At 55.3% G+C, this 17705-nt stretch overlaps 1 protein-coding gene across 3 annotated transcripts in view; it reads left to right on the top strand.

Moving 5' to 3' along the window:
- The window catches only part of AGPAT4 (1-acylglycerol-3-phosphate O-acyltransferase 4), a 128206-nt gene extending 116795 nt beyond the window's left edge, over window positions 1-11411 (top strand). For all 3 annotated transcript variants that reach the window (XM_086708280.1, XM_086708279.1, XM_086708281.1), the window contains exons 7-9: window positions 1330-1405; window positions 8197-8395; window positions 10848-11411. In XM_086708280.1, the coding sequence (XP_086564406.1) occupies window positions 1330-1405; window positions 8197-8395; window positions 10848-10942 (370 nt within the window). In that variant the 3' untranslated portion in view covers window positions 10943-11411. The remainder of the gene's footprint in view (window positions 1-1329; window positions 1406-8196; window positions 8396-10847) is intronic.
- The last annotated feature ends 6294 nt before the right edge of the window (window positions 11412-17705 follow it).

Here is a 17705-nt window from a genome sequence, read left to right as displayed (position 1 = left end):
ACCTCTACTAGGCCACCTCTCGGGTAACTGCACCTCTCTGGAGCACATGTAGGGATGACGGTTGTAAATGCGATACCCAGCAGGCCCACAGAAGTTGGTACACCCTCACGGCTTCCGAGGAAGACCGTGCCACTCCTCGTGGCGCAGGGGCCCTCTCAAAATGAGAGAGGCTTTCTTGTGTTTTACCGCAATACAAAGTGTTCAAAAAGCAAGGTGGAGAATGTCAAATAAGTTACTGAAAAGAGCAAAATTGCCTTAAACTCCTACTATTCGAATAAATAGTATGCAGGCTTTCTAACCTTTTTCAAGAAACACATTGAGAGATCCGGTTTCCAAACCAGGGTGAGCCAGTAAGAGCGCAGGAGTAGGGTATTGGAGTATTTGCAGGGGCCTACCGGGTGATTTCTCACCCTGAACAATACTGCCTCTGTTACAAGACGAAATCGCACGTTCTCGTAACGGGCTATAGTGTGACGGGTAAGTTCTAAAGATGTATCTTCGTGCGAAGACAGTCCAAAGCCGGAGAGAGGACCCCCACCCATGGCAGTCGTGAGGGATGTAGAATTTTACATGGATAAAATCAGGTGTGAATAAATACGGCTGGGCATCACAAAAGCCAGCAACCTGGGAACACACAGAAATGTATGTACAATAGGAGACATGGTCTAGTGACTCCCCCTTGCTCACTGGGGCTGTTGGCAAGTGGCTGAGCCCCCAGCCCATGCCAGCACCAGCCCAGAGCCACCCTGGGATCTCCTCCACCTCTGGTGAGCCAAGAGCCCCGGGGCCTGGCCAGGATCCCCTGTCTCTCCCATCCTGCGGGGAACAGGAGTTGCCCAATATACAGGTCCTTCTGTTTGTCGAAATCCTTACATCAGGATCCACCTCTAACCTGTCCAAGAGGTCAAAGGAATCATTTGATGGGAGACACTTCACCACCGTATTTAGTCATTACCTCGCTGGCAGAAGTATTAGCAGATTACCACCTACACGTAGATTCTCTGCATATACATTGGATTCTAACATGTGGGAACCGAGGCAGTTCTGCCCTCTCTTGGAGAAGCAAACAGCCGGTCTTGGGAGCCTTTCCATGAGGTAGGGAGGGAGGACGGAGAGAGGCAGGTGTCTGAGTCCCTGAACCTGCCGTTGGCCACTCCTTCGTGGACTATGATTACAACTGGGCCTGTATCAATTGAATTGCGCTCCTCACAGCCACGTGATCAGGTTAGCTAAACAGAAGCCCAGAGAGGTGGAGCACTGTTACTCTGAAACCGTGGTGGGGGCATCTGGCGTCGGCCTCCCCGCTGCTAGCTGCTCTCTGCTTTGCAGGCGGATTCCTTTAGAAGAAGTCCCAGAAGACGAGGATGAGTGTTCAGCCTGGCTCCACAAACTCTACCAGGAGAAGGTCAGTGCCGCGGGTGCTTCTGTGGGACCCAACGACCCCCGTTTCGAGTTGCGGCTGTGGGCGCGCCGTGGGGGCCTCTGGGAGCTGACGGTGGCGAGACCCCACTGCCTAGTTAGCAGCCGCCCTGGGGCTGACGCTCTGTTCAACAGTGGGGAAAAGAATATAGCAAAATATGTGTCAAAGGGGCTTCACAGGAAGAATGATGGGTGTAGTGGACAGAAGAGGAAGTGACGGCCCCAACAGCCGGTGTCTGGAACTCGGGGGTGGAATGTTCTTTCAGTAACGCATACGATCCCGCTGGCTTCCAGACCTGCAGCGTGGCTGCCCGTGTGGTCTCAAAACCACCAGCATCGGCATTGCAAGGACCCACTTTGCTGGTCTGATCTGGTGCAGTGCCCCCCTGCCTCCTGTCTGTTCCAGCCCCTCAGCTCCCCCCGCGTCCCCGTCACCACCACACACACCGTCTTTGCTTCCTCTGGGCAGGACCTTACCTTCCGTTGGCTTCTCTCTTCAAAGACCTGCTCAGGGCAGAGGCAGGCTAATTATCATTGTCCCAACTGCCTGATCTTATGAAGGAGAAAAGGCTAGCTTCCACCTATGAGGAAGGCGTCCTTATGACCAAGCCTCACTGCCCATAAAGACTTATTTCTGATTCATCGTACGTTTTAAGGGCAAACCAGCTTATTACCTAGAATCGAGCTCAATAAGCAGGATACTGATTTCCTGTTGCCAAACTCCATAAATACAGACTGCCTGCCTTTTTAATGTGCTGTCTTCCCCCCCCTGCCCCATCCCTCTAGAGATAATTGCCCAGAACTCTATGGGCTGTCCCCTACAGTGGGGTAGGAATTTTAATCCTGCCTTTGCCAGTGTGCTTTGGCCCCAAAGCCTTCCCAGTTACTACCATCAGATTAAGTAGAGGCTCCATTTTGGGGCTCAAGATCCTCATACTGTCTTAGCTAGAAGTCGCTCCTGTGTTCCCAAGGAAGTGATTTTCCGATGGTGCCTTTAAAAGCGCATTCACGGAACTTGCTTCGTGTCTTTTCTGGACGAGTAATAGGGATGGGCATCCAGTTTCCTCTTACAAATAGTCAACAGTAAACACCTGTCACAGAGTGTGAGCCATGCATCTTCCTCAGCCTCAGAGATTTATGCAGTGGGTCTGAGGAGCCCTGGAAACGTGTACTTCTAGAAGGCCACCTCTGACACGCCCTTGGAAACGCACTGCAGATGCTTTTTAGCAAGATTCCCAGTTATCACGCTTCCGTGCTGCCACGGGCCCAGGCCCGACAGAAGCACACAAACAATACAAACTCTTTTCCTCTGGTTTCATGCACGAGGCAGCATTTTCCTTGTGCGGTTTTCTGGTTTAGTCATTTAGGCAGTATAAAAAAATGTCGCTATTAGCAAGAAGAAAAACGTGCTAAGCAAAGGCCTAAGAAATGAATCGCTTTGTAAAGAACCACACAAATCTAACAAGCGCAGGACCCAAAACTCACCAAAGCAAAGGAGGTTTTTCTCCTTTGGCCCTTTCTCTCCTGTGTTCGGGCGCGAGAGCCGCGGCCGTCGTGTGAACCGAGCCACTTGGGTGTTTGGTGGAGAGGCACCTTTCCTTCTTGCCGACCTCTCTCGGGAAGGTTTTCCCTAAACTACGTATGCATTAGAAATGATAGCGTTCAGTTTGGAGAGGATTCTTGAAACGATCATCTGGCTCCGAGCTCTTAGGCTAGTGATGAGGGTATTAAGGTCCAGGGAATGACATCATTTGTCCATCTTCGCAGCTCACTAATAAAGCCGGGTTCCCGAGGCCAAGTTCTTCCTCTCTATGGAGGGCTGTGTCTGCCGGTGAGCAGACCTTTGAGGCGGGCCTTCTCCCTGGAGGGAACACCGCTGGGCAGTAGGTGCAAGGGTCAGCGGTGCCTCCAAGACGAGATGTGACCGGATGGCAGGGAACGATGGCATCCTTTCATTTCTGTCAGCCCTGTTTCCTCAGGAGCCTAGCTGGGTCTGGGGCTTTCTTTACGTACCAGAAATCTCGGGGCCCCACCACGCTTGTCAGAGTGGGGCTCTGTTTTAATCGTCATCTTTCAGATGTATGGTGTTGAAAGACAATTCTGTTGACTTTGAGCTTGGGACTTTAAGGCAGTAATTCTCAGGCTTTTGATGTCACAGACAAGTAAAGTGGCTGTCAGTGTGGGACAGGGTGGTGGCAGCCACACAGGGATGTGCTGACACTTTCTTCTGCTCCAGCAGAGACACAAAAGGAAACCCACTAGGGACGCCTGGGTGGCTTAGTCGGTTAAGTGTCTGACTCTTGATTTTGGCTCAAGCCATGATCTCATGGTTTGTGGGTTTGAGCCCCGCGTCGGGCTCAGGGCCGATGGTGCAGATGGAGCCTGCTTGGGATTCTGTCTCCCCCTTCCCTCTCAAAATAGATGGATAGATAGATGATAGATAGATAGAAACCCATTAGCTACGACTGCCATTTTAACACCCTAAAATAGGAAGAGCATCATCTCTGAAGCCCGGGCCATCCTTTAAGTGGAACAAATTTGGCATTTCAGAAATGCACAATGTTGATCACTTGTCAGCCTTCAGGACTGCTGCCGGCTGCAGGGTGTGGGCTTTGAGAAACCAGGCACGCCCTCAGGTGACCTCTTTGGGGACAACAGCAGCTCCCAAATCACCTTCCCCGGAGCCATGATGGTTCCTCTGTCATGTGGCTTAAACAAATTCTAACTTTTCGTTTCTTTTTAAAAATTTTTTTTAATGTTTATTTAGTTTTGGAGGAGAGAGAGACAGAGTGTGAGTGGCGGGGGGGGGGGGGGGCGGTGTTACGCAGAGAGAGAGGGAGACAGAATCTGAAGCAGGTTCCAGGCTCTTGAGCGCTCAGCACAGAGCCCGACATGGGGCTCGAACCCAAAAACCGCGAGATCGTGACCTGAGCCGAAGTCGGACGCTCAACCCACTGAGCCACCCAGGCACCCCGCTAACTTTTCATTTGTGACTTAAAGTACTCAGTTCCCTGGCGTGCAGTCTGAAGTCTGCTGCAGGGGTGAAGAATTAGTCCTTAATGGTGCCAGATGAAAAGTGGGTGAAGGAAAGGGGCATTCGAGCCGTCTTGTGGGCGTGCAGGGGCCGCAGGGGCCACAGGGGCCACGGTTGGCAGCTTCCCCGTGTGGGGTGCAGAAGCCAGCGGGAAATTCTTCACGCATAAGAACTGAGGGTTTTCCAAGCTGGCCAGGGCCTCTGCGCTTACACTGAGGGCATCGCTCCTTGGAAGGGCGGCAGGGTCTCTGGCCTGGCCCCGTGGTACCGTCCTTTGCCCACAGCACAGTCCAGGCCAGAGTTCCGCCCCCATGTCAGGCTGATGCTGGGGAAGGCGTCCTCTGAAAATGTCCCTCCTGCCCAGACGTGCTTACTTTCTGTCTCTCGTTCTTTCCTCCTCTTCCCTTCCCTCCCTCCTTCCTCCCCCGGCACCATCGAAGACGTTTCAGTTTGCTGAGCCGAACGTTGGGAAAACCCAACCAGCCGGGCTGTTTCTGGCCGGCATGGCCTGTGGTGCCTGCCTCCCGGGGCTCTGGTTGTGTGCACACCGTGTGTGCTCAGGGGCTCTGCCCTGCGTCAGGAGGGCCTCCTCCTCCTTTACGCTTCTGGGCTGATGGCTCTTTCTGGAAACAGATCAACTCCCCTTTCACTAAACACATTTCCCAATTCCAGCCTCTCCTGGGCCACGTGACCCTAACACACGGAAACAAAAACTGGAAGTGTCACGAACCAAAGCCATCTCCCCGCAGGGCCGGACTTCATCGCAAAAGAAGGGACGTGACCAAGAGAGGCCGTAAATGCTGCTGGAGCTAACGTCTGGCCCCAGACGTGCTTCGGGTCTACCCTGCCGGGTCACAGAGTCACTGTGACGCCCCCGGGAGGCCAGCAAGGGTTACTGCAGCAGCCACGTCAGTGGGGGCAGTGAAGGGTCTTAGTTTTCTGAACGAAACACAGACAAAGAAAACTCTGGGTTGAATTCGTTCTGACCCCCTAGAGAAAGCAGTGCTTTTTCCTCTTGCTAGAGGCACAAATAAACGTTGGCTTAGCCAGTGTCTTTCTGGCAAGAGATGGGGAAAGTGGCACCAGGCCCTCTGCAGAAATATCACAAGAGGAAAGTTATTATCAAGACTATTAAAGGGAAGAATTAAAAAAAAAAAAAACAAACAATTCCACTTTTTAAAATGAGGGAGTTTTTGTTTGTTTTTTTTTAAATTTTTTTTTTTTCAACGTTTTTATTTTTGGGACAGAGAGAGACAGAGCATGAACGGGGGAGGGGCAGAGAAAGAGGAAGACACAGAATCGGAAACAGGCTCCAGGCTCTGAGCCATCAGCCCAGAGCCTGACGAGGGGCTCGAACTCACGGACCGCGAGATCGTGACCTGGCTGAAGTCGGACGCTTAACCGACTGCGCCAGCCAGGCGCCCCTAAAATGAGGGAGTTTTATGATATGTAAATGACACCTCAATAAATCTGTTTGGGGTTTTTTTTAAGGCGCAAAGGTATCCCCTCCTGTCTTCGTCCAATCAGGCTTGTATGACAAAGTGACAGGGACCAGGTGGCTTGTACACAGCAGACCTTTGCCTCTTGCAGCTCAAGAGGCCAGGCCAGCACCCCCCGCCCTCCCCCTGCCCAGGCTGTTGTGTCCTCACGTGCTGGACGGAGTGCAGGGGCTCTCTGGGGCCCCTGTGCTAAGGGGGGGCCCCCAGTCATGAGGGCTGCATCCTCACAAAAGGCCCCGCCTCCTGAAACCACCGCCCTGGGGATCCGGTTTCCACATGCAGATTCTGGAGGGGGGGGGGGAACAATCAGTCCGCAGCAAACCCCTTATCTGGTTATTGGGCTCCCGTGGCCCCAACCTGAGATGAGAAGCATCAGCCAAGTTAATGGCAGGGAGGGACCATGGGAGGCCTTGACGAAGTTAGGTGCCCTCTCTCTGGGCATCGGACATATCACCATCAGGTGGTCTGTTGTGGCCACAGGCTCTGTGTCACTTGGGCGTCGGGAGCACTCGGCACACAGGTCGGTTCTCCTAGAATTATCTGATTATTTGGCCCAAGCGCAGAGACGCAGGAGGAAAGTTTGGACCGGGCCTGGGAAGGGGCCACGGTGCAGAGCGCCTGAATCCCCAGGGAAGGGGTCAGAGGCTCTCCTTCCAGAAAGGCCCGTTTGCGGACTCATTTTAATAATGACCCTGAGTGGTCAAAAAGCATATTCCTCAGTACCTCCTGACTGGGAAAAAAGAGAAGGGGGATGTATTTTAGAGATTTCTATCTCAAGCTGTTGAAGGGAACAGTTTGGTACCTAAGGTGTAAGTCGCAGGCATATGGAGGCTTGTTTTCCAGGACCCTCGCCTCCTTAGACAACAGGGACATTACTGGGATGAGACACGGGGCTCGCGGGACCCAGAGATGGGTTTGGGGCAGCATGCGTGTTGTCAGCCCCCGGGGTGTTGTTAGGAGATGTTAATTTGTTGCCGATATTCAGAAATGGGGAAACTGCCCACGGCTACCGGCCCTCATCCTCACACGGTGCCGGGAAGTGCCGATCGGTGTCCTGGTGCCCGTCCCTCCCGGCAGCACACTCCTCGGGGCCGCCTCCTGGTCCCGCTGCGTCACTCACTCCCGCCTGGGGGCTCCGGGGAGCAGCTGGGCGAGCTCGCTGCGCAGGGCCGGCTTCGGGGCTCCCTGTGCTTCGCCGTGCCCCCACCGAGACCCGTGATGGCCCGCTGACACACACACTGGACCACTGGACCACTGGCCGTCCCCTCACCCACGGTCTGTGACCCACGGTCGGTGGCGGTGCAGAAGCAGGCGATCCTTCCTCTGACTCAGCACCCGGTCAGTAGCAGGCCGGCAGCTCACACGCCGTTCCTCCCTTCGTCACATCCCGTGGGCATCTCATCATCTCACGCCGTCCCTAGAAGGGAGGGTACGTGCGTGAAGGCACTGGGAGACCACAGTCACGGAGCCTTGGTTACAACGTTGTTGGAACTGCTCTATTTTGTTACTGCTGTTTGTCTCTTACGCACAAGGACTACACATAGGAAGGACGCGGCATATGTAGGGCTCGGCAGGTGCAGGCGTCCATGGTGGGTGGGGTTGGAGCCCGCAGAGAAGGGGCGGGGGAGGAACTCCTGTATTTAGTCTCGGGTCGGGCACCAGATGAGAATCTACTGAAATGTCAGGACAGGAGGCTGTTGGCCATCTGGCTGTGTTGACAGCCACTGCACACGGCTGCTGGATCCTGAGGAAGGAAGGAGGCACAGAGAGCATTGCCACTGGAGGCCGGCCTGGGCTGGGCACCGAGCCCTCCCCTGCCTGGCCTCCTCCGTGAGCACCTCGCCTCCCACGAGCAGCCCCCACAGCCTTTCGTGGTCGTGTGGCCTGGGTGCCCGGGCCAGACGATCAGGACAGTGCAGCGGTGTCATGGGTCAGGTGCAAGAGGGTGAGCTCCTGGTCTTCCTGAGCCCCGGGGTTCTGGTCCGTTTTGCGGGCATCCACTGAGGGCCAGGATCAGCGTGTCGCCTCAGTTCGCTCCCTACTGGCCCGTCCTGGGCGGCAGAACTGCGCGTCTTGCAGACCGGGAGTCTGGGCCTTGGAGGCCGGTCACCTGGCCAGAGGCGGGGGGGGGCCCGGAGGGGGGGGGCCACGAGCCGCCCCCAGAAGCGGAGCCTTGGGAAGGGCCCGCATCAGCCCGGGGTCGCGCGTGAGGGAAGTGCTTCAGGGTCGCCTCTCTGTTCCCAGGATGCCTTCCAGGAGGAGTACTACAGGACGGGCACCTTCCCAGAGACCCCCATGGTGCCCCCCCGGCGGCCCTGGACGCTCATCAACTGGCTGTTCTGGGCCTCCCTGCTGCTCTACCCTTTCTTCCGGTTCCTCACCAACATGATCAGCAGTGGGTCTTCCCTGACCCTGGCCAGCTTTGTCCTCGTCTTCTTTGTGGGTAAGTAAAGACGAGAGGCCCGGAAGTAGGGACCACCCCACCCGCGCCACCTCCAGGAGCGTCTGACGGGGAGACAGGTGGAGGCAGGAGTGGGGGTCACCTCCACACGGGTGCCGTACGGCCTCTGGAGTGAGGGTGCAGGCTGCAGGTGCACAGTGGGGAGCGGACCGCAGGGCCCGTGTCCACACACACCCGGGACCCCAGGCCTGGAGGAATCTTTCCCCGTGGCCCGGCGAGGCAGGAGATCCGGTCATGGGGTCCCTGCGGACAGCACCGCTCAACTGTAGTCGTTTCTGCCTTCTTCCCAGGAAAACCCTTTTCCTGGGGCCCAACAGAAACCGACAAAGGCTCTTGGCCACTCGAAGCAGGTCCAGGCCCCTTCGGGGACGTGCGCGTGCTTCTTGAACTTGGTTGCCACGCGCACCGACACCTGAGAGAGGGGTTTGGTGACAGCGTTTTCATTGAGCCGTACTGGCTTCACGGACAGCAGTTTCGAACTGCTGTGGTTTCTTCGCGCCAAGGTTCCCTGCAGTCAGGTGCCCCTGGGGCCAGAGGGAGACGTGGCAGGATCCCCCGGGAGCCAGGCCTCCCGAAGCGGCCCGGTCACCCCGAGTCTGGGAGGAAAGGCATCCTCTCTCGGGACTGGAAAACGTGGGCAGAGGGCAGCCTGCTTCCCTGTGACGGAGCAGACGCGTGTGCCGCGATCCGGGGGCAGGCGCAGTTACTCCCGCGAAACATGCAGGTGCCGAACGAACGTGCCAGGCGCCAACAGTATAAAAGTGTGTCAAATTGAAAGCGTCTTGGGACAAAATCACCCCGTGAGCCTGCTTCCTGGAGATGATCATCGCTAACAGTTTGGCTCACATTCCTCCAGACGCGCGCACACGTGCGTATGTAAATTCACACAGATGGACTTCCCCTGCACTTGTCACAGCACACGAGACCTCTCTCATCCTTTTGGGTCAAACCAACCAATTCTAGACTGTTTGCAACAGGCCAAACTGGCTGTTATTCCCCAAACAGACCTTACTCTGGTCTTTTTAAAAATTAAAAGGTCTATTTTCATGTTGCAAATTAAAATAACGCCTGCTCTCTGTAGAAAAAAGGGGGTGTAAGAGAAACCCCATTTCTGATGATTTAAGTCCCCCTCCCCCACAGGCCAGAGGGCCCCCTGCCGCCTGCTGGCCAGGTGACAGGCAGCTCCTGTGGTCAGGGTCTCCAGTGGGAGGAGGGAGGGGGCAGAGACCCGTGCCTTCGGGAGAACCTGGCTCCTTGGTGATGAAGGTGTGTGGTGAGAGCCAAAAACGGGCTGAACTCTCTCCCCGAGGAGATGGGGTCCCCAGGAGCTCTGGAGGAGCAGACTGCCCTGTGCCCCCTGCCCCTACGCCTCATCAGCTGCGAGCCCCAGCCTCCCTGCACTCTGTCTTGGATTGCCGTGTGTCTTGTTCCCCTTTTAAGGCCTTTGGGCAATGGGGCTGATGTCTTATGCACCTCTTTACTCTCTACGCTCTCATCACAGCCACCGCACGGTGGTTCGGCCACTGGGACGGGTCCTCCTTAGAACTGGCCCAGGCTGAAGCCCGGCTGGTTTGTAACTGGCCTGTGGGATACACGGGCCCCATCGGGCCGGGCTGTGCTCAGGCACGCCAGTCAGCTCCACGGGTGCCTGACCGATGGTTCACTGGCCACGCTGCTCGCACTTTTAAACACGTGCGTCACGGAGATTTCAGCTGTCACCCATTTATCCATTCTGAAACGTGTGCGACACAGTCTGCCGGGCCTGCGGTGTTTGGTGCTGGGCTCATCAGGGTAATTAAGACGAGCTCCCTGCCCTGAGCGAGCTCACCGAGTCTGCCCTCTCGGAGGGAGTAGCTTTAATTACAGCATCTGAACTTGGCCTTGTTTCCCAGCTTCCTGGTGGCTCAGCTGGGTTCTCACGAGGGTCCCTCCCGTTCTCTGTTTGGGCCAAACCTCACTTGGAGAAAAGGCTTTCTGCAGACTTTCCTTGTTCTCTGCTCTATAGTTATACCAACAGCAGTGCCGGGCACCGAACAGATACTTGAGCCCTAGCAATCTCCAGGCTCCTGGGGGGGCTATCAGGCTTCGCTGAGGGGCCTTAGTAAGCACCTGCCCTGCATTCGCGAGGGAATCGTCTCTGCCTCGGGGGCCCCACGGGAAGCAGAGGAATTCCATAAGCCTCTGCGTATAGTGGAGCGTGGCTCACGCAGTTCGAAGGGTCGAAGGAGCATAAAACCCCCCAGCAGAACAGCCTTGCTCTGTTTTAGTGTCACTTAGTCTATCCTGACGCTCGTGCTCAAGGGTAACCGTGCAGCAGGAGGACGCAACGGGCCCAGGTTAGCCCCTCAGCTCATGCTGCAGCCTTGCAGATGGCTTTCCCGTCGGCATCTCCCTCAAAGGTTCCTCCTAAGTCCCTGCCTTCCCATCTCCGCAGCCTCCATGGGAGTCCGATGGATGATTGGGGTGACAGAAATCGACAAGGGCTCTGCCTACGGCAACATCGACAGCAAGCAGAAACGGAACGACTGACCCCGGACACATCAGCACCCAGAGGGGACCTTGGGGACTGGTGGACACTGTCATCCTTAGTGGGACCCAGGGACGAAGCGGGGTGAGCCCCTGCTGGGAAGCCAGGGAGTCTGGTCTCGATGCCAGATGGGGAGGAAGATGTTCTTAAATCTTTTTTCCCCCATCACGCTTTAGTGGGTTTTGGTTTTTTCGTGTGTGTGTGTGTGTGTGTGTGTGTGTGAGTGTAAGAGAAAGAACACATATGAGTAAGAATGGTGTGCGGTTGAGTGTAAGCCTTATTTTGTGATCATTCGGGGGGGATCTGAGGCACAGGGGGAGGGCAGGGATGGGGAACGGAGGGGTTCCCCTTCATTCTTTGGTGCTGAGTTTTCTGTACTGGATCGCGAGAGAGTGAAAGGCGCTTTAGGTAAGATGACTAAATTATGCCTCCAAAAAAAAACAAACCAATTAAAGTGTTTGGCTCTCTGTGGTACGTGTTTACACAGGCCGCCGTGCGCTTCCACCCGGCTCCCTGCCGTGGCCCTGGTGTCCAGGTGGCAGTGACCCCGCAGCACTGCCGGGAGGGACAGGCGGGACTCCGCACGCCAGGGGCAGCCGGAAGGGGCCCTCCCGGCAGGAGGCGCAGGGGCAGGAGCCCGGAGCGCGTGCTCAAGGGGTGTGGCGGTGCCGGGGGCGGGCTGAGCGCGGCTGTCGGACACAGCGCCAGGCCCAGTGAGGTCCGGTTTTCAGAGTCTCCCTGGCCCAAGCCTTGAAGATGTGGCCGGTTCCCTGAGGAAACCGAATGGAAAAATCGTAAGCATTGCGGTCTGCAGTGATTTGAGAAATGACTTTACGTCCACTGCCCACCTCAGTAGCCGGTAGAAACGGGGTCCCTCAAACGAGGACAGGCTCCTTTGGTGCAAACACCATGCAGGGGCCACGGGACTCCTCTGAGCAGGGTCAGGCTGGAGCAGACACGGGGTACAAGCACCCCCTGGGCTTCCACGTCTTTCCCAGAAGCCCAGACTCACACCACAAACGAGGGCTGCTCCTGGGCATGGAAGGTGTTCTTGGGAGTGACGGGCACACGCAGGGCTTCTGCAAGCCGCCTCCAGGCCCCACAGGCTAACGCAAAACACGAAAGAGAGGCAGTGACACTTCTGGTGGAGAACACGTAGGTACCGGCCACTGTGTCCTCTCGGGTCAAGACGTGACGGCACGTGGACCGACAGTATTTCCAAGCTCGAAGAGTTAAGCGGGAGAAGCCTTTCTGTGCTCAGCGACACGCTGCTCAGGACAGAGGTCTATTCTGTGCTCCCAGAAGAAGCTGGGCAAATAGTACTGAAAGGCGTCATCTCTACAGAAGCTCTCTCTGCTCGAGGGACAGTAACGTATTGTGGACATAAGCTGCAGAAGGGAGAAGAGGAACAAACTGTGGCTGTGGGACGGGCGTTCCGGTGAGGCCCGGGCCTGAGAGCAGGGTGGATGTGCCCCACGCGTGTGCTCGCCCTGCGTAAGGCCACGTGCTGGCTTCAGACGCACGGTTTCCACAAAGCAAGAAGAATAGAGAGGTGTGGGCAGATCCCCCGCAGGCCCCTGGAGCGGCTTACATGTCTGTATACGTGTTCCCATGTGTCAACCTGCACCTGGATGTGGGGGCCGCTCTCCACTGGGGACTCCGTGCTCCGCAGGGGACCAGAGTAAAGCGGTCAGAGTCCGTCATCCCTGAGCTGTGTGGTTCGCCCTCACAGCACTCTGCCGCTAACTCGCTCCGAGACCTCGGGCCAGTCATTTTGCCACGAGTCCCAGCTTCCCCGTTGGTAAAACGAAGGTGATAACACCTACCTCTTGGGCTGTTTCAAGGGTAAACACACTGTAAGAATCCTAAAGCACTAAACAAATGAGGGATGAGAGATAAGAAAGCTGCCCTCCACCTCACGACTTCCCAAATTGCTCAGAAACCACCCTGAGGTGTCCAAAAACGTGTCACTTTCCTGTCACCCCCCCCCATTCAATACAGTGGTGATTAAGTTCTAATAACATATACCCTGCCTTCACTCCAGAACATAAAAGGGGCCCTGAGACATTTATTTTTTTTTCTGAATTGGTTCTGGGACCAAACACAGGATCTGACAAGCAGACAGACGCAGGCTGTGCACCCGTGCCGTGGGTCCGGGTCGGAGGAGGGCAGGCAGAATGCTCTCCTGGGAAAGGACTCGTCAGCACAACTTCTCAGAATTGCCTTAGGCAGCGAGAGAATGCGGGGTGCTGGGGACAGAGCCTGTCCTCCCTTCGGCTGTCTGCCCTCCCACGAAGAAGCATTTTGTCAGGAGGCACAGGGATCTGGTTTTCCTCCTACCCTGCTGCTGTAATGGCAGAGACGAGCACAGAACCTTGGAAAGACCCATCCCTGGGCCCCTGAACCTGTGCGCAGGTCTCACAGACGCCAGAATCTCTTCAGCAAGGAGCCGTTCTGGCTCCCAGGATGTAGACTTGTCCCCGAATTAAGACCCCATGGGGTTTAAGCCCCCTGTAGTGCTCCCTGGTGGCGTGCCCTGGATGAAGAGCTTCACGTGCTGACATTTTCATCCGACTGTAGCTTGGGTCAGCCCTGCTCAGAGCCGGCACCAGGATCCAGAGGAAAACACCGTTTTCCTGCACTCTGGACAGCCACACCCCGGGCTTCCTGCAGCTTTGAGGCAGGGAGTTTGATGCACTTCTTCTAGGAAACCAACTCCACAGAGTGACTTTCTTTGCCAAAATCCCCAGCCATCCAAAATGCAGCTTGCAGCCAGGGGCAGTGGACAGATTCTGGGCCTGCTAAAGGACCAGGAGTAACCGTGGAGGAGGAACTCATGCGCTCTGTGAGTCTATCATCTTGCTTATTTTTTAGAGAGACCACAACCCTTTTCATAGGATCACACAGTAGTACCGGAGGATCGCTTGACTTGCTGTATTCTCTAAATGAGTGCATGCAAAACCTTGTAAAACTAGTAGCCACTGGTGTTTAAAAATTAGAAACATTAATATTTTCCCAACATATCCGTAAAAGTGGATCTGAAACGCAGTGACTTAGCAGTAAAATCCAATGCTAATCATGCAGCCATGACGCAGAAAGAGATGATGTGACGTCACCGAAAGGGGCCCTGGCAGCTTCCGGTTTCTCTCCCGGTAGAATGGAACAGCGGCCTGGCTGGTCCCCATGCGAAACGTTTTCGGCTTTGCAGAGAGTGTAGCACTTACTCCTAAATATGGACAAAAATGACCAAAGGGTACCCGTTCTCTGCTCAAAACGCGGTTTAACCAACCCAGCTTGCCCCGAGGCACTGTTCAGACTCGTCACCGACTTGCTAGGCCTGGGTGAGGACAAATGCTCCGGGGGCAGCCAGTTTCCAGCGCGGCCACTGGAGGAGCGTCGGGGCCGCACCACCTGCCATCTGTGTTGACACGACCGCAGGAGCGAGAGGGGCCCGGGCTGCCGGCCGCGTCCGCACTGGCCGCGAACCATCCCGCCCTTCCCGGAGCTTCCGGGCAGGGTGCCCGCAGTGTCAGCCCCCGGGCCACCGTGCGCCGGGTTCCCCGGGGAACCCGGTGTCCGCCCTCCTTCAGCGGGCGGGTCTTGCAGCCTCCGTGGAAGTGGCTCTGGCGCGGGGCTTGCGGAGGACGGAGGACGGTGTTCGGGGCGGCAGCGATGGTGCGAGGGAACCGCCCCACCTGCGACCCCGCAGGGCCGCTCGCGTTCCCGGCCCCGGTTCTCCTTGTAAATGCTCTTCCTCCGACAAAACGGGTCCTAACGCCTAGCGCTGCCAGGGCGGGGACGAGAGGCGGCTCCCCGGTGGACGCAGCTCCGTGACACGCGTGCGCGGGCTTCCTGTGCGTCCACACGGCCGGGAGCTGCTGCGTGTGCAAACTGGGAAGCCAGCTCAGTGGCTCTTAAAACGAATGACGTGGGGTTGGATGCCCTGGACGGGGGCGCGGCCCCTCCCCCAGGGCCAGACTCACGGTCATTTGCTGCCTTTGCCAAGGAATCGCGTGGGAATGTCACGCCAGCTGCTGAAACTCCCTCATTTGTCGCTTCTTCCCCGCCTCTACGAGGACACTGTGGCTGCGCAGATAAAGAATTGGTTGCATCGGAGGAGGAGGAGGATTTCCTAAAAGTATCCCTAGATATTTAATTAAAAACCATTTTTAAAACCATTTTTTAATTTTTTGCCAGGATTGAATGAAGCTCACTTCCTTGATCGACATGCCAGACGGAAGGGCAAGTCCCTTCTCAAGGCCAGCCCCCCTGCCCTCCCTCCCCGCCCCCCCCCCCCCACAAGGGCCCATGTGAGGCTCCCTCGGCACCGAGCGCCCGGAGCGCATGGGAGCCTGACGCGTCCGCCACGAAAGAACGCACACCACAATCTGCAACGCGCTCCCGCACCCCTGGCTTGGGTTTTGAGTTATTTCCAGAGTTTCCACAAGGGTAAACGAAAACCAACCACTCCAGAGGCTTCGAGGCTTTCAGTCCTAAGGCAACGGTGCCGCCAAGCACCGCCCTACAACTTCAGAGGAGGGTAGGGGACTCACGGACTCAGGTTTCTCTAGACCCATGACATCCTGTACCATTCCCAGCACCTGTCACCAACTGCTAAGGTGTCAGAAACAGAGTACGGGAAACTTGACCTAATTGGTTAGCGCATGTCTCCTGAGAGCATCAGCCCTCCAGGGCAGGGCCGGGGCACCGGGCACTCAAGGAAGGCTGGTGAGATGAAGGGGGTGCTGACTCAAGACGCTTTAGTAAGTGACCTTCCATGGTCTTCTTTTGATTCCCTTTCCTGAAGTAAAAGTAAGAACCTTTCTTAAATGCAAACAGGCCAAAATTAAATCCAGGACGTTATACACGGTATGTTGAAGCAGAGTTGGTGGTGAAAAAAAGCAAAGCTTTCTCCAGTGAAGGATAAGCAGCTCGAAACGAGGCATTCCTCAGCCCCTGCAGCCTTGTCCTGCTTTAATATTAAGGTTCTGAATGGTCTGATAAGCACTTATCAAGTACCTACTTAGATCTTTTCAGTATCTAGAAAATACTCCTACGACCATGTTAGTAAAGCTTCCCACTGAATAAGACTCATACAATTTTTACCTTTAACATTTTGTTTTCATATGAAAGGAAAGTCTTGTTTTGCATGTTGGAGAAACTGGGTATTTTTGACATTTCTGGCATCTCTGTTCTGTTGAAATTTAAGGAGGTAAGCAGCATGAATACAAAGTTAGGATTCTGGAATAATAATCCCTTTGGACTTCAAAACTGCATTACACCACACAAATCGCACTTTTTCTTGCTCTGTAGTCTCTAGCGGGATCCCTCCCAAGCACTTTAGGAAATCAGGAGTTACCAGTGCAGCCCAGAGCCATTTCCATCTGGATGTTTGCAAACGATGAGGACGGAGAGCAGTGGAGAGAATTAACAAAGGTGATCAACCTGTGCAGGGTGGCTCAGACTTCTAAAGTTTACGCAAAATAACATCGCAAAACCACAGGACCCCACCCCCTGTCCACATGGGGCAGCGCCTAGAATGAGTGGTGCGCATCTGAGGCAGAAAGGCCGAGGCTCCAGGACAGGGGTGGCGGTGGGTGGGGCAGCTCCTCCTCCACTTCTCTGTCTCGTCCACAGTGGAAGTTAGGGAACGAGTCACTTGAAGTGCACGGTGAACCCTACCAACGTCACACATGACAATTACCTACAAACTGACGGTGAGCCTAAACGTAAGAGCAGAAACTATGAAAACTCTTTGAAGAAAACCTAAGTGTAAATCTTCATGACCTTGGGCCCGGTAATGATTTCTTAGATAGGATATCAAGAGAGCATGCAATAAAGAACAAGTTAATGAGCCAGATTTCAAAAGACACCATTAAGAGAAAAGACAGACGGGGGGAAAAAAAACGACTGTAAATCATATCCCTGGTAAAGGGCTTGTATCAAAAGTATATAAAAACCTCTCACGATTCAATCAGACGACAACAAATACCCCAATTAAAAGATGGGCAAAGGACCTGAACAGACATGTCACCAAAGAAGATGCAAATGGCCAACATGCAGGAGAAAAAATGTTCACCCTCCTCAGTGAAATGCGGACCAAGCCCCCAGTGAGCCAGCGTTTCCCACAGAGTGGAAGCGATCAGAACAACAAGTCCCATGGAGGTTATGGAGGAGCCAGAACCCTCGCACGTGGCCGGTGGGAGTGCAGGATGTGTGGCCACTGTGGGAACAGTTTGGCACGTTCTTAAAATACCGAACGTGCGTGGATTCGCCACGTGGCCCAGAAGTCCCACTGCCGAGAGAGATGAAAACGTCTGTCCGCGCGAACACGTGCGTGTGAATGTTCAGAGCAGCATTCCCCCCGAATAAGCAAAGCATGGAGCTCGTCGGTGAAGAAGTCGCGTGTGCAGCATCTGCACTCACTGGAGCGCTCGGCACCGCAGAGGAAGAAAGTCCCGGTGCGTGCAAGGGCCCGGATAAGCCTCGGAAGTACCAAGCTCAGTGAGGGAGGCCGGACGCAAAAGACCACGTACAGTCAAATTCATCTGAATGGCATGCCCGGAAAGGGCGAGCTGTCAGAAGAGGTGGCTGAGTGGTCACCTACGGCTAGGGAAGGGGGACCCAAGCGGATACGAGGCTTCTCCGTGGAGGGGTGTTCTGAGACGGACTGTGAAGACGGCCGGCTGTACAGACGTACAACTCATTACGGAGAGTCACCTAACGGTATCCGTCCCAGATTAGGTGAATTCTACCTCAAAGAGC

The sequence above is a fragment of the Puma concolor genome, chromosome B2, assembly GCF_028749965.1.
Source record: "Puma concolor isolate L17-30 chromosome B2, mPumCon1.1.hap2, whole genome shotgun sequence".
In the NCBI taxonomy this organism is placed as follows: Eukaryota; Metazoa; Chordata; class Mammalia; order Carnivora; family Felidae; genus Puma; species Puma concolor.
The sequence above is the reverse complement of the archived record's forward strand: the minus strand, read 5'-3'. Positions and strand labels throughout refer to the sequence as shown.